The sequence below is a fragment of the Gossypium hirsutum genome, chromosome D09 (genome assembly GCF_007990345.1).
Source record: "Gossypium hirsutum isolate 1008001.06 chromosome D09, Gossypium_hirsutum_v2.1, whole genome shotgun sequence".
Classification (NCBI taxonomy): domain Eukaryota; kingdom Viridiplantae; phylum Streptophyta; class Magnoliopsida; order Malvales; family Malvaceae; genus Gossypium; species Gossypium hirsutum.
In genome coordinates, this window is record NC_053445.1 from 46,746,676 (window position 1) to 46,769,493 (window position 22,818).

The 22,818-nt window shown below is 33.8% G+C and overlaps 3 protein-coding genes and 1 long non-coding RNA gene across 5 annotated transcripts; 3 read left to right on the forward strand and 1 right to left on the reverse strand.

Annotated features, from left to right (window-relative positions):
• LOC107890949 (protein SLE1) lies at positions 1 to 798 on the reverse strand. Its single transcript, XM_016815556.2, has 2 exons — positions 574 to 798; positions 1 to 460 (listed from the first exon to the last, which is right to left on the reverse strand). Exons 1-2 carry the CDS (start codon positions 686 to 688, stop codon positions 243 to 245), a joined length of 333 nt encoding a protein of 110 aa, XP_016671045.1. The 5' UTR covers positions 689 to 798; the 3' UTR covers positions 1 to 242.
• A 246-nt stretch (positions 799 to 1,044) lies between these two features.
• LOC121220954 (uncharacterized) lies at positions 1,045 to 1,757 on the forward strand. The gene is made up of 2 exons (XR_005918230.1): positions 1,045 to 1,438; positions 1,553 to 1,757. It is a non-coding gene; the product is annotated as an uncharacterized lncRNA (long non-coding RNA).
• A 9,095-nt stretch (positions 1,758 to 10,852) lies between these two features.
• On the forward strand, positions 10,853 to 14,326 carry LOC107890947 (ERBB-3 BINDING PROTEIN 1). 2 transcript variants are annotated; one of them, XM_016815555.2, is made up of 10 exons: positions 10,853 to 11,042; positions 11,141 to 11,258; positions 11,396 to 11,480; positions 11,583 to 11,732; positions 11,831 to 11,984; positions 13,136 to 13,351; positions 13,440 to 13,576; positions 13,665 to 13,756; positions 13,849 to 14,028; positions 14,111 to 14,326. In XM_016815555.2, the coding sequence occupies exons 2-10, from the start codon at positions 11,168 to 11,170 to the stop codon at positions 14,182 to 14,184; spliced, it is 1,179 nt and encodes a 392-aa protein (XP_016671044.1). In that variant the 5' UTR covers positions 10,853 to 11,042; positions 11,141 to 11,167; the 3' UTR covers positions 14,185 to 14,326. The 2 variants fall into 2 exon arrangements, with proteins under 2 accessions (XP_016671044.1, XP_040956944.1); XM_041101010.1 differs by lacking the exon at positions 10,853 to 11,042 and having other exon boundaries at positions 11,136 to 11,258; positions 11,379 to 11,480.
• Positions 14,327 to 18,098: 3,772 nt separating this feature from the next.
• On the forward strand, positions 18,099 to 21,860 carry LOC107890946 (dnaJ protein ERDJ3A). Its single transcript, XM_016815554.2, has 7 exons — positions 18,099 to 18,363; positions 18,692 to 18,747; positions 19,108 to 19,181; positions 19,412 to 19,968; positions 20,054 to 20,395; positions 20,599 to 20,952; positions 21,264 to 21,860. Exons 1-7 carry the CDS (start codon positions 18,277 to 18,279, stop codon positions 21,549 to 21,551), a joined length of 1,758 nt encoding a protein of 585 aa, XP_016671043.1. The 5' UTR covers positions 18,099 to 18,276; the 3' UTR covers positions 21,552 to 21,860.
• The last annotated feature ends 958 nt before the right edge of the window (positions 21,861 to 22,818 follow it).

Consider the following 22,818-nt stretch of genomic DNA (forward strand, 5'->3'; position numbering starts at 1 on the left):
TCAACCAAAAACACATTTCATTCCATAGTCAAAAAGCATACAGAAAGAAGAGAGGCACCTTGCAAACTGAAAACCTCTCATATGCCATGCCACTCCATCATTAGTAACTACCTAAACATGGAGGGGGGGTTACAAAAAAAGATACGATCTTAACACTTGGTCAACCTAGAGTTGCACAAAACTACCAAGACTCTCGACTTAAGCAAAACACAGTGCCAGCAGGCACTTAAGGGGTTATTGCATCAAGTTCTGTATTTGGACTCGTCAATGTCGATTCCTTCCTCAGCTGCACGCTCTCCTCCCGACTTGTCCATGGTACTCAGTCCACCTTTTCGTCCCATTTCCTGGTACCCCTCACTCCCTATCTGCTCCTTTCTTGTCTGACCTCCTTTGCTTCCCAGCTCCTGGTACCCTTCTCTCCCCAGTTGCTCCTTCCTTGTCTGACCTCCACGGCTCCTCCCTAAAACACCATTTGATCAAAGCGCCAAACTAATAGGTCAGTATATCATATAAATGCAGGCATTGAATAATGAATACAAAACAACAAATTAGACATCAGGTGGTGCGGGTCACCTTCTGCAAGGTGCTCTTGAGCTTCGAGACTCTTCCCACCAGTTCCACCGGGAATAACCGTCTCTCCCTGCCTTGCCCTGGCGTCAAGTTCCTGTCTTTCCTGTTGCGATGCCATGGTCACTTTCACTCTTCTCGGGGTTACTTTTGCTTCTTTCGTAAAAAGAACTTGGAAACTACTGAGACAAGCTTACAACAGGTGAATTCACGTAACTGTGCATACAAAACGTAGAGTTGGTGCTTTATATAAAGGCAAGGTATGAAGGATGAGCGAGGGCGCCGATCAAGGAAGGCAGGACACGTAATCGAATAAACGCGGCGAAGGAGGAGCAATGAAGCCATATGGCAACGACACGCAGGTGCTTAGTCCTTCAAAAATGTAATTTGGATTCAAAGTCGGTTGACACGAGTCCAATGCTAGCAGAGTTAACTAGCTAGTACTATTACTGACTAGTAAATAATTTATTTGGTTTCTCAGGTGTTTCGGGAACGAAAACATGTCTCTAACATCACGTTTGGTTGGATAGAATAGCTATTCCATTACGCCTTAATTCCGTGCGCTACAGTAAACAGCCGTTTGGTTCACCGTTTGTGATTCCACGGAGTTGCTATTACATGCGCATTCCCTCAGCTCACGGAATTGCTATTACAGGGGTTGGGGTCTGAATACCTATTCAACGCCCCACCGTTTAGGTTTTTAGACCAAAATATCCCGCCTCTATTTTTCTTAAAATTCATCACTCCAGATTTCTTCCTCCCCAAATCAAACATCCATTCGCCCTTCATCTTCATCTCCTACATTTTCTTTTTCTTTTTTTTCCTGATTCCTTTTAGTTAAAGTTCTTTCATCTTCATCTCCCCAAATATTGTAAGTTCGGTTGAGACTTTTTCTGCCCTTCTTTTCCCCTTTCAGCCACGTTTTCTTATTCTTGTTTACACAAATTAAAATTATGATGTTTCTATTGGATGCACTTAAATCCAGAAGTACCAGCAAAGTACTGAGATCTCCTCATCAGGAAACTGCCTTTCCAAAGGCTTGTTCGTGAAATTACCCAAGACTTTGAAGTTAATACCATTAAATTACTGCTTCTTCTTCTTTTCGGTTTAATTATTGTAAAGAAATCAAAACTTAAGCTCAAAGTATGGTTACGGTTATGGTTATATAAGATAAGAATGTTTGCATTTCATGAAGACGGACAATAAAAAAAAATTGGTAGGGTGAGGAACATCCAAAAACCTTCTTATCTGTAAGCATATAGGCTTTAAATACTAGCCACCAGTAAAGAAGCTAAGTTGGAAAAGGGAAAAAGGAAAAAAATACATATGTTTTTCAAGGTGGTTCTCTTCTTGTTTTTTGGATTGTTTTCCGAATGGCTTGTGATTTCGATTAGTTGAGTTCTCTTTATTTGCATTTCTTTAAATTTTTTAATGATAAAATTGTGGGTTTTAATATTAAGAGGATGTTAACATGGAGTTTATGTTTTGGTTTCTGTATTGGATTAAGTTGATGTTTTTCTTTAGAAAAGATTGATTAGTTAAGTGAGAGTCTATATTCAGGATTTAATCACGAATACTGCCTAGTAGTATGTGTGGATGCGGATTTGAGAATTGCCTTTGTTTCTGTTTATGGATTATGCCTCTAATTAACATTTGACGAACTTTGTTTAGACTATAAATATATGTGTGGATGCGGATTTGAGAATTGCCTTTGTTTCTGTTTATGGATTATGCCTCTAATTAACATTTGACGAACTTTGTTTAGACTATAAATATATGATATGAAATAATTTTGTTAGACATATCGCTTTGTAGTCAACGAAGAACCATTGCTGTAATTAACATTTGACCAACTTTCTTTAGACTATAATAACTAGAAAAAAGAAAAACTAGATACTTACGTTACCTTCCTTAGTTATAGTCATGGCATGGCTTTCTTTGTTTTCTGAATGACTTGTGATTTCAACTAGTTGAGTTTTCTTTATTTGCATTTCTTGAATTTTTTTTATTATAATTTTAGCAATCAAATTTGTAGATGATGAAGAATTATTATTGCTACAGATAAAAGGACTTCAAAGCTCCACAGTGCACCCATTTGGGATATTTTAGTACAGATTTTTTTTTTTATAATTTATGTATGATTTTGTAGCTACCTAATTATGATATTGAGAGTTTCCCTTTATAACTAGCAATATTAGAGATGAAATGATACATCATATTCATACACAGATAAATAACTCAAACATGACAAGAAGATGTGTTATTCAAAATCTGTAAAATATGAATTATTAATTAGAATTATAGGATGATGACATGACTGTTAGCAGAACATGGCATAGATACACAAATTACTAGGTAACATTTTTTCTCTTCTAGGAAATTTACTCATTATTTGCATGATTTGACCATTTGAACGAGATGAAATATTTGTTCTAGTGTTGCCTATTTCATATGTTTTGCCAAGATCAATTGCTTGACATAGAATAGTTAAGAAAGCGATAAGATATATTCTTTAAGGATCTTTTAGTCTTGTGTTTCTATGCTATACTTGCTAGATTGATTGCTTGTGTGATGCTTTCTCCATTTTTGCAAGAGCTGGTGGAAATTGTTATGATTGGTGTTTGTTCTGTTAACATATTTAAGCTATCTTTAGTGTGTTCAATGTTGGTAAGACGTTAAAAATACTCAAAAAAGTGTATGAAGACTACTATGTTATGGCTGTTAACATATGTTATGGATTGTGACATGGCCATCAGGTATTATTTTCTTCTTTCCGCTGGTATATAATAGTGGACTCTGCATTTTAAATCAGTAAGTAGTTTGCCATTGATGCGGATTATAAATTTATATTGAAGCATGCATCTCCTGCTGTGAAAAATATGTGATTTAATTTCATGCTAATGGTGTTATCCACACCTATGTCACTTGGATTCTGTTGTGAAATATCGGATGCAAGAATGTGTCCAACTTGCATATGCTCTTTTTTTCCTTTTTTTTTTCAAGTTTTCCCATGTATTTTTGAATGATCCGTCAGGGATATATCTCTGAACCCTTGTAGATCTGCACATTTCAGCCAATACTAATCAGTCTTAATACGACTTTGATGCATCAAGGTCATTCCTTGGGGTGACCTAGACTCCTTAGCCATGCTACAGAGGCAACTGGATGTAGACATACTTGTAACAGGTCACAGCCACCAGTTCACCGCTTACAAATATGAAGGCGGAGTTGTTATAAACCCGGGGTCTGCTACTGGTGCATATAGCAGCATCACTTACGATGTCAACCCTAACTTTTGATGTTGTAAAACTGTATAACATATGGATTATGATATATAATTTCATGAATTTCATGTAACCTTTTGTTAATATATGAATATTATGTTTATGCAAAATATAATTCTTAAGTTATTTATTACTTTTAATTTTTTTATTGTAGAATAATTAAATTATTTGTTTCACTAATGATATTTTAGCAGGTTAAATATGTATTGCGGTTTAAAAATAATAAAATAGATTATATATTATTTTTATAGTATTATATATTATGATTTTAGTAAATTCATATAATAATATTTAATATTAAGAATTTTATTAAATTATATATTTTTATTAAATTATATTTAATAATTATTATTTTAAATTATATTTTATAGTATTATATATTATGATTTTAGTAAATTCATATAGTAATATTTAATATTAAGAATTTTTTAAATTATATATTTTTATTAAATTATATTTAATAATAATTATTTTAAATTATATTTTATATTATTATATATTATGATTTTAGTAAATTCATATAAGAATATTTAATATTAAGAATTTTATAAATTATATATTTTTATTAAATTATATTTAATAATTATTTTAAATTAAATTTTATAGTATTATATATTATGATTTTAGTAAATTCATATAAGAATATTTAATATTAAGAATTTTATTAAATTATATATTTTTATTAAATTATATTTAATAATAATTATGTTAAAATATGATTAAATTATTTATTATTTATATTAATAATCTTATTAAAATTTAATAACAATAACAATAATCATTTATCTAAACAAATTTCTGCTAAGCGTATTTTAGTCATTTTAGTTTTTTTCCTTATGCTATTACACCTCCATTCCATTCAACCAAACACAAGAATACTATTACGCTTCTATTCCATTACATTCAACCAAACAATTGATTTGCCATTACGCCTCTATTCCATTACGCCTCTATTCCAATACAGTGAACCAAACGTGCTGTAAGTGTTTAGGGAAAGCCTTCTTCACACCATTTGAAGGTTACGTACCTTATGGCTAAAAGCCCGCCGGAAGAATAGCTAGATCGGACAGCATCGAATACAGATCCGTAGGCCGGAAAATGGACCTGTTATATGAGCCTCTTTGGTCTTTGTACACATTGTCAACCCTCTTGACCGATTTTTGTTTTTGGTATCAAAATTTTTTTTGGAGCAACAAATAATACTAAACAGATAACTTTTAGAATTAGAAGTGCTTATGAACATAAAAGGAAAAACAATTTTTTCTAAAGAAAAAACGCTCTTAAAAACAAGAGATAATTTTAACCTTTATAAAGTATTTTATATAATATTTATATTAAGTATGCAATTACTTTTCTATTGAAATTTATTTTAAATATATATTATTAAATATTTAACTTTTTGTTGATTATATTTTAATATTTAAAACATAATTTATTTATTTAAATTAAATTTTATAAATAATTAACTTAAAATATTTAAAATTTATATTTTATATATTTAAAAATGAACAACAAATTATAAGCTAAATTAGCCATATATGCTAGGGTTTTTTTTAATTAGGCTTATAAGCCATTTTTTTATTTAGAAAAATATGTCGTTTTTGGAGAGAGACTGGACGCACTTTCCGTTTCTCTCTCTTAGGGTTAGGATTTTTAATATTTTTAGGTTTAGGATTTTTGGGGTTTTTTAATAGAGTTTAGGGTTTTTGATTGAAACTGAAAAATTTTAAAGGTAGTTTTGAGGATTCGGGGATGTAAAAACGCGCATCATAACACATACATTTCCTATGTCATGGTGGGATAGGACCATCACCTCAGAAACCCATTTTGGGGAGATCTAGTTTCGAGGTGATTGTGCTTGATAAGATCAGGAGTCGAAGTCTAAGTGGAGGTCTCAGTCGGCGGTCGTCATGCAGTCACAGGTTTGAGTATAACCGGAGGCCAGTTGATGGTCGTTACGCGGTCACGAGTTCAAGCTTTTTGAATACCCCGCAAATGATGCCTTATATATACCATACATAAGATTGAGGTCATAATTATAAGGAAAAACGGAGAGATTTTCGATGTAATCAATGTATTTTTTTTCTATTTCCACGCACCCGATATCTTTAACCATTCATTCTTATCCGAATGTTGACACCAAGGTGGACACAATAGGACTCTTAGGGGGAGAGCAAATGTTTCAGAATAAGTAAATGTCAAACTTGGGTCAATGGTAGCGGTTGTAGTTATTAATGTGTTGTTTAATAACGACAACCACTGTCAGTCCAAAAGAAGCATCACTTTTACTCCACCGAAATAGCTGCTCCCTACCTGAGAGTTTTCCTACATCCACGACGGTGGTGACCTTTGAATAAAAAGGAAGGTTAAAGGTATCGACTGCCTAAAAATTGAGAAAAAAATTACGCCGACTATAGTGAAGAGACCCATAGTTTTTCCCTATGATTATTCCCTCGAACTTTTATATGTTATTTATAAGGCAACATTTTCAGGTATCTGAAAAGTTTGAGCTTGTAGTCGCATAACAACTGTCAACTAGCTCCCCTGTTATACCTCGATCCATGACCACATAATGGTCGTTGATTGAAACCTTCACGTATACTACCACTTGTGACCGTACAAAGCAAAATCACCTCGAAACCCGACTTCCCCAGGATAGGTTTCGGAGGTAATGATCTCATCTCAACATGATATCTGAAATGTGTGCAGCTCGAAGTGATATCGCATCACCAACGATTCAATAATACCTTGAACATCAACAAAAAAAATTTAGCAACAACAATTTTTAACACCATAAGTGTTTTATAGAAGAGGGATGGAAAGGCTGTGGGAGAAGATGTTTGAGGGACGATGAAACAATGAGTGAAATACCCCTTTTATAGGCGTGGAGGAAGGGCTGAATTGTAATGTAGAAATTTACCGCGATCGAAAACACACTGCAGGACTAGCGTATTCTAGGAATATATTGAAAACGTGCTTAAAAATGGCTAAAAAATTGGACCAACTGGGCGTGCTTTCTCTAACCTTTTTCTTCAAAAGTACGTTAAAATAAGTTGTTTCAGAGAATAATTTTGAATAATTGATGCATATTTTGAGGCGCTGAATACTATTAGGAACATTGTTTTGATGAAATTATATAACTTCAGAAACGCGTTTCCGAATAATACTTTGCATTTCATCATCATTGTTTGACAAATATGTGTATTCATAAACGGATTTCGAAGCACGTATTTCCTCTCTCGTTGGCTTAGTTTCCTGTTAAAGGGACGTAATTTGCATAACTTAGACACGCAACAAATTAATACAAAAAATTTGAATTTTTAAGTTGCGAGAGATGTGTGTACTTTTCTTGACAACCCTCTACTTATTTTTTTGGTATTATTAATCCAATTCGTGACCGATATTGAAACGAATTGACAAGTAAAATCTGTTATTTACTACGATGGTCAAATCTGTAATACAGCGGTCGGGGTGGTATTTGTAGGAGCATAGTCTGTGGAATTTATGTTCAATCGTACCATTCAATTATGTGAGCTATAGACTAGAACTAGGAGAAAAGTTTGAGGATTAACCTAGGGAAGAATTTCGAGGTTGCGATGTAGATATCTTGCTTCCATTGACCCCTATAGGTATGACCTATTTTGATGTGAATGGGAAGCTCTAGCTCGAGATGGTCATATCATCCCACGTCTCAAGCGGAAATGCTATGATGGAGTTATACATCGAGTTTTTTGAGGCTGATGGATCTGGCCCATCTTTGGCCACCATTGCTACTAATGTTGGAACCAGAGCTGAAGCAAAAAGTCTTACTACATAGTTGTGCAACGGGTTTACTGGCTTGTTACAAAGCTCCTACTATGATGTCCCTAAAACATTTATAGGTAGACACTCGTCAGTCTTCGGGACGGATCTAAACTTCGAGAGGCAGTACCAGCGGGGGTATGAGCATAACCCTAATCTCAACATTCAAGCTTGACATTTAATTAGTACGTTCGATTTCAACTTCAGTACGGGCTCGATGTCATGGGTAAAAAGAACTTATACTGGGGGTTCATTGACGTACACCGGACACCAAACCGATACAAAATTTGGAAGACACATGGGTTACAGGAGAACCGATGACTTACTTCTTTCAATGAAGACTGACGAGGGTATACATCAAAATCATTGATTAAAGGGGACAATGAATGCATAGATGAGGAAGAAGATGCGATCCAAGAATAGGATATACATAAGGAATAAGATGCGGTTGGGGAAGAAGATGCAGGTGAGGAACAAGAGACAACGGATGCAATTGACATGGATGAGTCAAACCCTGAGCCAATTCAGTAGTGCGAACCTGATGGTTCGAAGGTGGCATTGTTTTCCGAACTGGAGCCTGTTCCAATGGAGCCAGATCCTTATGAGTCTGATGATGACAGCTCAGACAATGCTCCGAATCCAAATCCGCGAGACAGGACATATCAGCTTCCGCCCTACATGACCAACATTGACCTATCGACCGAAGGTGGTTTAGAGTTTCCGCGTCTACCACACGAAACACCTGGCCATGCAAGAACATCCTAAAAAATATAGAATGCTAAATCAATTAGATAGAATTGCCTATTAATTGCTAAGTTAAGGTACAATGACTAAATTGTAAAAGTTTATCACTATAAATTTTTAACTGGCCAAAGGCTTAATGACTTAAATTACTATTAACCAAATATCCTAAATGACAATTTAACTATTTTGGAATGAGTGTTAGTGGATGATGGTGATTAAGGTAATTAAAACATAATTAGTTATATGGTGTTAGTGGCTGATGGAATGATATTAAAATGTTTGGTATTATTTATAAGAAGTGTTATGAAAGTTTTGGATAATTTATAAAATTTTTTTATAACAACTTGATTTTCAGTGGTACCGCAAAAGGCAGTTTCGAAACCGCATTAATTAATAGTTGCAATGAGGGGAGAGATTGAGGGAGGAATTAAAGAGTGTGGAGCAAGAGGAGCAAATTCACTGTATGTAAAAAAAGATCTTAACTATTTTAGAATTTTAAAGGTGATCGCAATCCTAAATTCTTCCATGTAAGTACAAAGAGAAAAAGTGAACGGAATGCGTCACATGATATATTAACAATAATTAGGTTAAAAACTCTTTGAGATCAAATTGAAAATTTTTTATTTTTGATTTTTTTGCTAGGTGAGTGGCTTATCGGTCAATGATATTAAGAGGACGCTAACTCATATTAATATCCTTACTCTTACATAAGATCACTTACTTCTCTTACATTAGTCTTTTATCTCCACGTGACATAATCTTAACGTGTCATGTGATGAATATAATGATCATTAGGGATTTACATAAATGTTAATTTTAGAAAGCTTAACTGATTACTTATATTCAATTAAGAAATAATGTATTTCAGTTAAATACTCATTTAATTATTAAATTATTTTATAATAACTTTTTATTATATCATGCCAAAGAAAAAATACGTAAGGAATGAATTTGCATAGAAAAACAGAACATTCATGGTAATGATTACCTTGCCGCATCCTTGGCTACGTGTACATTTTTATTTTTGTTTGAAAATAGGAGGGCCAAAGTGACTGAAATACATAATTAGGCTGTTTTACCCAAATAATCTAAAAAAATATTATATTTATAAAAATAACCTAAGTTTAAAAACAATCACCAAAATAACTTAAAATGAACAGTACCTATTCTTTTTTTGCACCAATGATTGGCTAATTATTGTGTCAAACTTAAAAAAATTATTTTTTTGGGTTCTGGCCTGTTAATGGCCGGAACCCATGTATTTTTTTAAAAATTGTGTAATACTGAAATACGGATATACGAAAAAAATAAAAAAAATTGGGTGCTAGCCTGTCAATGGCCGGCACCCAGTACACAGTACAAAGAAAAAAAAAATTAATTTTTTTTTGTGTCAGAATCAGATAAAAAAATACGAAAAAAAATTAGAAAATTTTTTTTTTGGGTGTTGGCCTATCAATGGCCGGCACCCAGTACACAGTACAAAAATTTTTTTTTATTTTTTTTCGTGTCAGAATCAGATAAAAAATACGAAAAAAATAAAAAAAAATTTTGGGTGCTGGCCTGTCAATGGCCGGCACCCAGTATACAGTACAAAGAAAAAAAATTTAATTTTTTTTTCGTGTCAGAATCAGATAAAAAAATACGAAAAAAATAAAAAAAAATTTTGGGTGCTGGCCTGTCAATGGCCGGCACCCAGTATACAGTACAAAGAAAAAAAAATTTTAATTTTTTTTCGTGTCAGAATCAGATAAAAAATACGAAAAAAATAAAAAAAATTTTGGGTGCTGGCCTGTCAATGGCCGGCACCCAGTACGCAGTACAAATTTTTTTTTTTTCGTATTTTTTTACCTGATTCTGACACAAAAAAAATTAAATTTTTTTTTCTTTGTACTGTGTACTGGGTGCCGGCCATTGACAGGCCAACACCCAATTTTTTTTTTAATTTTTTTCGTATTTTTTATCTGATTCTGACACGAAAAAAATAAATTTTTTTCTTTGTACTGTGTACTGGGTGCCGGCCATTGACAGGCCAGCACCTAAAATTTTTTTTTTCGTATTTTTTTATTTGATTCTGACACGAAAAAAATTAAAATTTTTTTTCTTTGTACTGTGTACTGGGTGCCGGCCATTGACAGGCCAGCACCCAAAATTTTTTTTTTTGTTTTTTTTTCGTATATCCGTATTTCAATATTATACAATTTTAAAAAAAATTACATGGGTTCCGGCCATTGATAGGCCAGAACCCAAAAAAATAATTTTTTTAAGTCTGACACAATGATTAGCCAATCATTGGTGCAAAAAAAGAGTGGGTACTGTTCATTTTAGATTATTTTAGTGATTGTTTTTAAATTTGGATTATTTTTGTAAATATAATATTTTTTTGGTTATTTAGGTAAAACAGCTACATAATTAAGAGTATTTAGACAGTTGCCACGATTTTTTACCACAAAACATACAACACCCTGCCGGGCCGATGGCCCAGTGGTGATTGTAATATAAAGACGAAACAAATATATAAGCAAACGCTGCCGTTAGCGTAAGGACCGCAACCCTAGCCACCCTTCCCTGATTTCATTTCTTCTGTACTCACAGTAATCACCTCTCCAAAACCCTAGCTCTTTCACTCACTGCCGCCAATTTCAACCAGTAAGCTACTACAATCCAATCTCTTGCTTATCTCCATTATTACTATTGCTTTTTTATATTGATTTTCTCCCTCTTTTTTTCTTCCTGTAATTAAACAGATTATTTGCTTATAAGCGTCGAAAACGATGTCGGACGACGAGCGAGAGGAGAAGGAGTTGGATCTCACCTCCCCTGAAGTTGTTACTAAATACAAGAGTGCTGCTGAGATCGTTAACAGTTAATATCATCTCTTCTTTTTCTCACTTTTAGTTTATTTGGAAACGGGTTTTGATTTTTTGAATTTAATTGTATCTTCTTTGGCCTTTTTTTTTTCTATTTTGTTTTTATGTTTGATAGTGTTTGGAAATATGCAGAGGCTTTGCAGTTAGTTGTAAAAGAATGCAAACCAAAAACTAAGATTGTTGACATTTGCGAGAAGGGTGATGCATTTATCAGAGAGTAAGTGTCTAGTTACTGATGGTTTAGTGTTTTCATACGTTTTAGAATTGATGGTGAAATTAGTAATTTATGAATATTGTTCTCTGTTTATGAAATGTGAAGGCAAACAGGCAATATGTATAAGAATGCTAAGAGGAAGATTGAGAGGGGTGTTGCCTTCCCCACTTGTCTTTCTGTTAACAACACTGTTTGTCATTTCTCTCCACTTGCTAGTGACACCTCCGAGCTGCAAGAAGGTGATATGGTGAAGATGTAAGCTTCATATACTATTTCTGTTCCCTCCCCCCTTTCCTAATGTAACATTTTTGAATATTTTATTGGGGTTTAATGCTTTTCCCCCCTTTATGCAGTGACATGGGTTGCCACATTGATGGGTTTATTGCTGTAGTTGCGCACACCCATGTTGTCCAGGAAGGACTAGTCAATGACAGGAAGGCTGATGTTATTGCTGCTGCAAATACCGCCGCAGAAGTTGCATTGAGGCTTGTTAGGCCTGGGAAGAAGGTAATTGTGTTGCATTTTTTGTTGCGACATTGTATATTATTCTTTTGTGTTTTCTTTAGCTATTGTGTTTTTTTCCATCTTATAATTCTTCAGCCAAACTTCTGAATTTCGGTTGTATTTGTGATTGGTTTTTGAAACATGTGAAGACTGTTTTGATTTTCGACTCTTGATTTTTGAATTTGATCCCCTAAATGATGAATATATTTTATTGGCTATGGATTTACATTCAAATGAAGCTTTTTGTCATAGTTACTCTGATAGGGGCATTGATCTCTTAATTCACTATGGCTTTTGATTTAATTAATGTAAGTGATTGAGAGATGTAGGATAAAAATTTGAAGGCTAGGCAACTTTGCTGAGGTGATCAATCTTTTGTCGGTCTCCACTTTTCCCTGTTGCCAATATTATGTTTGGTCATGTTAGGCTGCCTTAGGGTAGTTCATCTTTTATTTGTTTATGCTGATTGCCCTAGATGGCCAACCTTTTCATTATCACTAATATAAAGTGGGTATTACCCTCATGGCTGTTTTTATTAAACTGTTGAGAGATACCATTGAGTAAATACTTTCGTACTTAATTTATATTTGTTTCAAATCTTTTCTTTTTTGGTTGCGACTGGTTTTGGACTATTGGTAACTCTTTTCTCATGATCTCTACATGATGAAGATAATCTCTGCTATGGATTTTGTTCCAATGTAGCATCTTTTAGTCATAGTTACACTGATAGAGATTCATGTGGGACTGTTCCTTTTGTGCCTCACTCTCTACCCTCCATGTGAACCATCCAATCTTCCTGCTGCAGTGGGAAGACAACTCACAAGAGGTCAACAGTTTTCTTTTTCATTCGTCTAAAATTATCTAACATAGGTTGGTTTTTCAAGATCTCGTCAGATCCTATTTTCCCTATGTGATGAATAGTGTTCAACAGCTATGGACCAACATCCAAGTGAGGCTTTTGTCATAGTTACTCTGATAGGGAAATATCTTTAATGTTCCTTCTTTTGAATGGACTATTGTGGACTGGTTTTTAGATAAATGCATTATTAATTACTAATTTCCTTTGTAATTTATATTGTTTAGAACTCATTCACACTTCTTTACTTGATATTCTCCATTTTACTTAATGTCTGTAATTATGATTTTAATGGCAGAATAAAGATGTAACAGATGCAATTCAGAAGGTAGCTGCAGCTTATGACTGCAAAATTGTTGAAGGTGTTCTTAGCCATCAACTGAAGCAGTTTGTGATAGATGGAAACAAAGTCATACTCAGTGTCTCCAACCCGGATACAAGAGTTGATGATGCGGAGTTTGAGGAGAATGAAGTTTATGCAGTAGATATAGTTGCTTCAACTGGTGAAGGCAAGGTAAATTTTTCTTCTTGTTTTTTAATCTCTCCCGTCCGCATTTGTCAATTAATCTTGTCCTTAAAACTCCCATGTGCTGAAATTGCAGCCAAAACTATTGGATGAGAAGCAAACCACTATTTATAAGAGAGCAGTTGACAAGAATTATCATTTAAAGATGAAGACCTCTAGATTTATTTTCAGTGAAATAAATCAGAAATTTCCCATTCTCCCATTCACTGCCAGGTCTGTGATTGTTAAAAGAATTTGTTATGAATATGTGTTGGTGGTTACTTCTGCTGTTTAATGCTTCATGTGGATTTTCTATCTACAGGGCTCTGGAAGAGAAACGAGCTCGTCTAGGTTTAGTCGAATGCGTGAATCATGATCTGTTGCAGCCATATCCCGTTCTTCATGAGAAGCCTGGTAAGAAATGAAGGCTGAAATCTAGTTTAATAGTGATAGGAGATAGAATGTTGTCACTATGAGCTTACACAATCTGGACTGTAATTCTGCAGGTGATTATGTTGCTCATATAAAATTCACGGTGTTGCTAATGCCTAATGGATCAGACCGGATCACACTGCATCCGATGCAGAAGCTGCAGCCAACCAAGACAATAGATGATCCTGAAATCAAGGGATGGTTAGCTTTGGGAACGAAGACGAAGAAAAAAGGTGGTGGGAAGAAGAAGAAAGGTATGTTGTAAATATCATAAGAGGATAAACATGTTCTTTGTTGGGGGTATGCAGTAAACCCAAGGTGGTTCTTGTGTTGCAGGTAAGAAGAATGAGGGTGATAAAGCTGATGCAGAGCCTATGGATGCATCAAAAACTGATGCCGCTGCATCTTAAGAAACAAACTCCTATTCTTCTACTCGACCTTTTTTCTTTTTAAATTTCAATTTTGGTACTTTGTTCACTTTGTATCTGTTTGTCAAATGTTAGTGCATCAGATATTGATCCTTTTCCTAATTGAATTGGGCTTTTACTCGAATGTCTTCGTCTAATTATATCATATATATGGGTTTTAATTAGGTTTCCTGAATCCTGAGTTGAAGATGAAATGTTATTGTTATCGTCGCCATAAATAAAATTTGATTTATATGCGACTTTTTAAAACCTAGTTCGGTTTGAAAATATTTTAATATGGCCTCGCGTAACTTGGAGATAGACTTTATAATATTTAAAGTATGATAATTATATCATCAATTTGTGGAATCCATTTTTTAAAAGTATTTTTAGTGCAGGGATTGTTATATAATAATTAATTTTTTCAATGTATGAAATTTATTTAGATTACTTGGCACATTATTATATTAATGTAGTAATAAAAAATTATATAATATATAAAAAAGTATAAATTTGAATTATTAAATTAACTTTAAAAATAATTATAATTTAATTTAAAATTATTATAACGTTCCCATTTCATACAAGGCTACCCACGTGTTGTTCAAGCATAAGCTTTAGGTAATATAATATGACAAGAAAAATAATGTGATAATTTTTTTCTTAATTTACCTAAAATTAGAAGTAATATTGGCCCAGTATCATTAAAAGTAATATTGATAATATATCATTGAATTGAATTTAAAAATAAATTTAAGATAAAATTAACCAATAATATTGAATTAGAATTTATATCATTTTAAATTACATTTCTTATTTTAAATTAATAAGTGTCGAGAGTTTTTTCCTCTGATCTCTCGTGGAAGTCATCTTTATATTTACAAGGCACGGTTCCATGATGGAATATGCTAGGAGATAACTAGATGTCATGCACAATGACATGTTACCCTTCTAGATTTGACATGTATCCCTTGAGTTATCCTTACTGAGATCCCGCGAGTTAGTGAGAGGTGAGCAAGTAGAGTGGTGAGCTAACGAGGTAGGGAGCTAGCTGAGTGATGAGTTGGTCAACATCCAACCCTTTAAAATATATTTTTGGTTGTTTTGCTAATTTTTAAGTATTAATGTGAGTACATCTCCCATAATTTTACTCAGTGTTGTTCTTCTTAAGCCCTCACAATTTTGTTTGATTCATGTCATCCTTGCTCAGGCTATAGCTCGTGTATAGAACTGAAAAAAAATTGGTATGTGAAATCAACTTATCTGCTCGGGTCATTACTTCATATTTACCGGTGCTAGGCTTTTATATAAATAAAATAATATTCACTTTTATACCATATTTGTATGTACGTGAATTATCTTGATCATACGTGAATAGTCTTCCCTAAACAACTTATATATATATAAAAGATAATATTCACTTTCATATCTACTTGCTTTTTTAATAAAATAATAATTACTTGTATATATTATATGGGATAAAATATTTTAATAAATAATAAAAATAAATACGTATATTCACGTAGAATGTTAGTAATATAAAAAAATTAGTATAATTTAAAAGATGTAATAAACGAAAATATGTTTTCTCAAATAAGAATATTATACTTATAATAAGAAAAATCAGAGAATTTAGTTCACTAATTTTTATTAAATTTTCTGTTTTCTTTTTCATTTGGGTTCGAATTTGAGGCTGTAATTATCCATCATCTAAGGGTAGATTAAGCTTAAGCCGATACTTAGTTTAGGCAATTTGTTGAATAAAATTATTTTTTGAGCAAGACTCTGTAAAGTTAAAATTGGTGAATCCAAATTGTATTAACAAATATCATGTGTTGATATTTTTTTCTTGCCTTACTCTCATTGGAAAAAAAGCCTTCTCCTATCTTATTGCCCCAACTCCCAACTCCACTTCGGACAACTAATAGAACAATAACTTGCAACAAGTGCAAATCGAGGTAATTTCAATATCATTCGATTTTTTTTTGTCCAACTCAAGTTCATCATTGTGTCATTTTTTTGTTACATAACTACTACTTGAACTTTTTATTATTTCAAAATGTCACATAATGGATTTAACAGAAGAATTTTAACGATGTTAACAACTTGACCTAAATTTTGAAATTTAAAAAGTAGAGAGATTAAATTTCAGAAAAAATGAATGCAGAGGATCTAAATTTCAAATGTACAAAGAGCAAAAAGATTTGAAGCATATTTTAACTTTTATTAAACTAAAATATCATAAAATAGATAAATTACGTCTTTTTTGTGCAATTCCTTTCATGACCCATAACATTTCTAAACTCTTAAATTGAAAGATAAAGCATACTGAAGTGTGCTCAAACTTACATTTTCTTGTATGTTTCTAGAGCAACGATGCCAACTAAACTAATATTCAATTAATCGTATTATGTTTTTTAAATATAAATATTATGTTTATATTAATATTAAACTTAAAATTGATTAAAATATAATAGAAATTTGTACAACGATTTATTAAATAATACCTAAAACTACTTATAATTCCTCCTAAACTTTTAAAGAGAGATGGATAAAACGTACTTAAGAACACTTAAACTTATGTCCCTTACAATAACAACAATGTCGATGTTAATCCCGTTAATACTCAATTGAATAATTTTGTGAAATAAGTTTAAAACTATTTAAAATTTAAAAATATAATTGTTCGTTATAAAAAATAATATAAATTGCTAAAATGAATATATATGTCACAACATATAATTGTGAAATAAAAATTGAATTTTTAAAGAAATTTATTTTATGGCATAATTTAATGGAACGGATAGGGGTGTGCAAAATTCGGTTAAAACCGAAAAAATTTGGTTAACCGACCGAATTCGGTTAATCAGTCGGTTAACCGAATATTTTTGGTCGGGGGGCGGTTAAGAGTTTTTTAAATTTTCGGTTAACGGTTAAATCGATTCGAAACCGGTCGGTTAACCGAAAAAATTCTGTTAACCGAATTTTGTAAGGTAATAGGCCTTAAATTAAGCCCAGCCGGCCAGCCCAATATATTTTTTCTCCTCCAGGCTCCAAGCCCAAGAATAATTCATGTTTCATGTTTTCATGTTTCATATTGCATGTTTCATGTTTTCTTCTGTACATTATAGTGCACGCAAATTTATAATGTAAATAGTGCATTATACTGCATGTTTCATGTTTCATGCAATACTGCATGTTTCATGTTTCATGCAATACTGCATGTTTCATGTTTTCTTTCCCAAGTTTGTAATGTAAGTTTATTTATTTTTAAATAAAAAATTTATAAACAATCTGAATCCAAATTTATATCAACATCTTCTCTTGAGCAACAGTACGTGTCTTTCGAAATATGAATTAATTGTAAATTTACTCTATGTGTTAAAGACTTATGTAATATTTTTAATTATGTAGTGATTCAAAGACTTAAGTAATATTTTTAGTTATGTAGTGATTCAAAGACTTGTGTAATTTTTTTAATTATATAGTGATTTAAATCAGTTAAGTCGGTTAAGTCGGTTAAATTGGTTAAATCAGTTAATCGGTTAAATAGGTTAAATCGATTAATTTTTAACCAAAAAAATCATATGATTTTCGGTTAATTCGGTTAACCGACCAGTTTAACCGAAAAAAATTCGGTTCAATTAATATTTTTTTAAAAAATTTCGGTTCGGTTAACGGTTAAAAAATTTTAAAAGTCAGTTAATTCGGGTTTAATTAATTCGGGTCGATTAACCGGTCGGTTAACCGAATGCACAACCCTAGGAACGGATATAGAAGTTGCATACATGTCCGTTCCACCTATGCGGTCCAAGGCGTTCTAATATTTCATTGGTCAGAGAGCGTGGGAGCACATGCATCCGCCACGTGTAACCAGCGGCTTCAAGGATCAGGACCCCGCCCGAAACATCTGGAAGTTTTTGCGTTTCAATCCTCCCGAAACTATTTATCATACAACCGTCATTTTCCTCCTTTACAACTCCACGACTCCTCCTCCTTTGTTGATTCATATCATATAACCAACATTCCGATTCAAAAATCTTGCATCTAAAAAAAAAAAAAATCCCTCCGCCGGCGCTTCACGTTTTTGCGAAGATGAAAATTCGATCGCCACTTTCTTTTGCGCTTTTTTCAACGCTGTTAGTTTTATACGGTGAAGCCAAAACCATTGATCCTTACAAGGTAAGGAAAAGGAGCTTTCAGCCCCTCTAATTTCTGCTCTATTTGTTTGCATTCACTTCTTACTATAATTTTTGCTTAGATTTTCTGGCGATTATGATTTATGAATCGACAGAATCGTCTTTTTTTGCTTTTTCTGTTTGTTCCTTGATAATTTTTTTCGAGTGCTATATATGGATACCGTGAAACCTAATATATGCATTCTTGAAATTCCAATAACTTATTTTATATTAAAGAATAGTGGAAGCATTGAGGTCATGAAAGGTGAGCTTCAGCTCTTTTGATTAAAAGAAAGTGAAAAATGTTTCTAATGAATCTACTTGATCCGCAGGTTCTTGGCGTGGACAAAAATGCGAGTCAAAGAGAGATTCAGAAAGCTTTCCACAAGTACGTTTTACTTTTATTTTGTTATCTATTACGAAAATTTAGTACATTCCTTCGTCTTCCAGGTTATAAATTGGTCCTTTATTCTCTCACTATGTCTTGATGATTAATATACATTATTTCAGTGATTACCATTGCTTCTATTGAATAAAAATGTTTGATTTGTAGCATTACCTTCTGTTGTATTCTTCCTTTTTCGTTTTTACGTTTCTCAATATAGATTTCTTGTCATTTGATGCCAGGATTTGTGTTGATACTTTTAAACATGCTTGCTTATGCATATTCAATCATATAATGGCTACAAACATGCATTTGTTTGTATTTTTTTTTCCTAATCATTTTGCATGATTTGTACTTTACCAGGCTTTCTCTTCAATATCACCCTGACAAGAACAAAAGTAAAGGTGCACAAGAGAAGTTTTCTGAGATCAACAATGGTATTATAAACTTCTTACTTATTATCCTCCTGTGTTTCCCCTGTCCTTTCTCTGAATTAGGAAGTAGTATTACGGCCTTGATCTACATGGTCTCTGAGTCTTATTGCACAGATGTGAAGTTATTAAATTTATCAATAAAAGGACGGATTTGGTTATTGAACCTTTGAATTATTGTACTGCTTTTTGTCCGTTATATCAAGAAATCTGATTCATCTTTTTTGTATGATCAGCATATGACATTTTATCAGATGAGCAGAAGAGAAAAAATTATGATATGTATGGTGATGCCAAAGGTGCCCCGGGATTTGATGCTGGGCACCCTGGGGATCATGGTGGATATACTTTCTTCACTGGCGGTGGACCTGGACAAAGTGGGTTTACATCAGGACCAGGTGGATGGCAGCACATGGGTGGGCAGGGAGGTTCCCAGAGTTTCTCATTTTCGTTTGGTGGCCCTGGTGGATCACGCTCATCTGGTAGCCATGGTGGACCAAGTTCCTTTGGTTTTGATATTGACGATATTTTCTCAGGGTTCTTTGGGGGTGGTATGAAAGATCAGGGTCAGTTTGGCGATTTCAGCAGTTTCAGCAGTTCGAGCAGGTCTCAGTCACAATCTAGGAGTTCATCTAGGAGCATCAGAGCAATAAATTCGGAGGCCTTCAGGAAAGAAATAACTGACCAAGGGATGACTTGGCTTTTATTATCTTATACACCATCATTTCAGGGGAAACAATATTATGAATCTATCATGGCGGAGGTGGCCAGTTTATTATCAGAAGCTATAAAGGTACCGTTGCGCTTGTGAATTTCTGTAATTTGAATTTGCTAAGTAGTGATTCCATTAGCTGACTTTTCTTTTTGTCCCTTGTTAGGTTGGGAGCATAAATTGTGAAACTGAGTTGTCTTTATGTAAGGATCTGGCTGTTCGTCCAGGGAGGTCTCCAAGGTTGTTTGTTTACTCATACAAAGGAAGTGAGAAGGGTTCTCTTGAAGAATACAATGGTGATTTGACGGCTAAGAATGTCAAAACATTTTGTCAAGATCATTTACCTAGGTTTTCAAAAAGGATTAGCCTAAATCATTTTGACTTGTCTTCTAGTAATGTAGAAAGATACCCAAGGGTGATGCTTCTTTCTACCAAAAAGGATACACCTGTAATCTGGCGTGTTCTCAGTGGCTTGTATCACAAAAGATTCACTTTCTATGATGCAGAGGTATGATTCCAAGATCTTAATACTTTGAATTTTTTTCTTGTAACTCAGCGAAATTTGGTGCTTCTAAATCTTATTTGAATTAGAAACATATCTATTCAATTTTATGCATGGAAAGGATAACGAGTAGCCCAAACTTCAGAAATTTTAGTGAAGTGTTTACTTGATGTCTTGCTCAGTACTGGCTTTTTTCGTTATTTATGTAGGTTCATGATGTTTCTGATCCAGCTGTGAAGAAGTTAGGTGTTGATGCACTTCCAGCTATAGTTGGGTGGCTGTCCAATGGAGAGAAGCACATCCTGAAATCCAGTATTTCGGTAAAGGATTTGAAATCTGCAATCAAAGATCTCAGTGTGTTGCTTGATAGTTTTGAGAAGAAGAATAGAAAGGTAGCTTCATCTTGGACTAGTGAAGAACAGACAGCTTCCACAGAGGGACAGTTGCCTTTGTTGACAGCATCGAACTTTGATGGTCTTTGTGGGGATAAAACTCCTGTCTGCATTATCGGTGGATTCCGATCACCCAAATCTAGGGATAAGCTGGAGTCCCTTCTATCTAAGGTGAGAAAAATTCCTCTTTCTAAAGAACAGATTTCTTTTACCCTTTCAATTGGTGAGAAGTAACTCAAAAGGTGCAAGAAGAATGTTGTGGCCTTACAATTTAGTTTCTATTAACATTCTCCTGTTCAAGTATAGAATACTGAGTGGAATTTGATATTGGTTTTCTTTTTCTCTTTTTAGATAGCAATATGAACATGCTAGTTGGTGGTGAATAATGTAGATACCACTAATATCACCGTATTAAATGTTTGCACTGGAGATTGCTTGCTGAAATGCCTAAGACTCTGTTGCATGTTATTATGTACTTTCAGGTTTCTAAGAAATCTCTATCAAGGAGACAGAATGTAGCAACTGGTTCTAGGGATGCTTTATCCTATGTCCTTTTAGATGCTACCAAGCAACAATCATTTCTAGGTGCATTTGAAAAGTCTGGATTCAAATCGATAGATAACATCCTGGTGGCGTACAAACCTCGGAAGGGAAAGTATGTTGCATTTACAGGTGACATGACCATTGAAGAGGTAGAGAAATTCATAAGCTCTGTTCTTAATGGAGACGTACAATTTACCAGGACAAGGCAGAAGCCAGTTCTTAAGTGAACCAGCGTATGAACATGGTTCTGGTTTCAGAACACGATGTACAGATTGTAAAGCTTTCACATCAAGCGAGTTCCTGAGACATCTACACAATACAAACACCTTCGCCCCGAAATGCCACCTTCGAGCTGTGTTCTTTAATCATACACGCTTTATGAGTGTTGATGAATATCTGCATCATGAAAAAGGTGTTTACAAAAGCATTGTTGGTATCAGGGCCGGAAAATCCCCGGCTCCATCTGACATAGTTGTAGAATAAATTATCTTTTTTGACAATATAGAAAAAGAGAATCACGATTTCAAGGTCTTTAATCATAAATTCTTTTGGTCTCTTGCTTTATCAGCCAGTGCAAGTGTGGTTGATGCTTTTGTTATTTTGTCAATCATCTTTTTTTTTTTGGTTGGATCCTCAGTTGTCGACGTCATTAGTTCTAAGTTAAAAGATGAGTTTAACACTATATAGACGTGGAAGATTCGCATCTTAATATGAATCCTAAACGTTCAAAGAGATGATGGAATTATGATGTTATTACACGACATGACAGAGAAAGAAAACAAGGGATGGTAGTCGCCGTTTGAACTATGACATGAGAATACGTATTCAAACACCACTAAGTTGGTTTCTGGTCAGTATTGATATTGACATGATGTTATTACTGTAGAACTATTTTTATGTTTTAGTATAGACTACAGAGTTTCTTGTTTCCCAACAATGCTTCCCGGATTGGTCACTTTCCTCTAATTGCCTCGTGAAACTGTAACAGGACACTTCTATATATACAGCTGCTAAAGCAAGATACTTTACAGCTAATGCCATCAAGGGTTGGTTAACCCCTCACCCATTGTTTCAGAAACCTCTTTACAGCTTTCTTCTAGTTGCTTGCTTCATGTTTCATCTACCAATGGCTAATTATTAATGTCGAAATTTATTATGGGTATTAACTATTCATATACTTGGACTTACTTACCAATTTGAGTTTTGGTTCTAGAATACGTGGTTGTAATTTTCTAATAATAATAGGAAAAAGGAAACGACCCATTGGAATCAATCTGGCTTTCCCGTTCAAGAACGTTCCCATTGGCAATGGCATTAGCAGCTTGTTCAATCAACTCATGTGCTGGTTGCTTCTCTCTGCGACAGCTTTCGTCTGTAGGAAGTGGGCGCGTATTGCCTCCACGTGCTCCATGCTACCGTTTTTCTGTGGACTCTGAATCATCTTAAACTAAATGAATTGTCCTTCTTGCTTATTCCCGTGATCATCGTTCAGGT

Coding starts and splice junctions, on each gene's coding strand:
- LOC107890949 (XM_016815556.2), bottom strand. CDS start 688: ATGGCATCGCAACAGGAAAGACAGGAACTTGACGCCAGGGCAAGGCAG. Junction 461..573: donor TCAAGAGCACCTTGCAGAAG/GTGACCCGCACC, acceptor ATGGTGTTTTAG/GGAGGAGCCGTGGAGGTCAG.
- LOC107890947 (XM_016815555.2), top strand. CDS start 11,168: ATGTCGGACGACGAGCGAGAGGAGAAGGAGTTGGATCTCACCTCCCCT. Junction 11,733..11,830: donor GAAGGTGATATGGTGAAGAT/GTAAGCTTCATA, acceptor CCCTTTATGCAG/TGACATGGGTTGCCACATTG. Junction 14,029..14,110: donor TGGTGGGAAGAAGAAGAAAG/GTATGTTGTAAA, acceptor CTTGTGTTGCAG/GTAAGAAGAATGAGGGTGAT.
- LOC107890946 (XM_016815554.2), top strand. CDS start 18,277: ATGAAAATTCGATCGCCACTTTCTTTTGCGCTTTTTTCAACGCTGTTA. Junction 20,396..20,598: donor TCACTTTCTATGATGCAGAG/GTATGATTCCAA, acceptor TTATTTATGTAG/GTTCATGATGTTTCTGATCC. Junction 20,953..21,263: donor TGGAGTCCCTTCTATCTAAG/GTGAGAAAAATT, acceptor ATGTACTTTCAG/GTTTCTAAGAAATCTCTATC.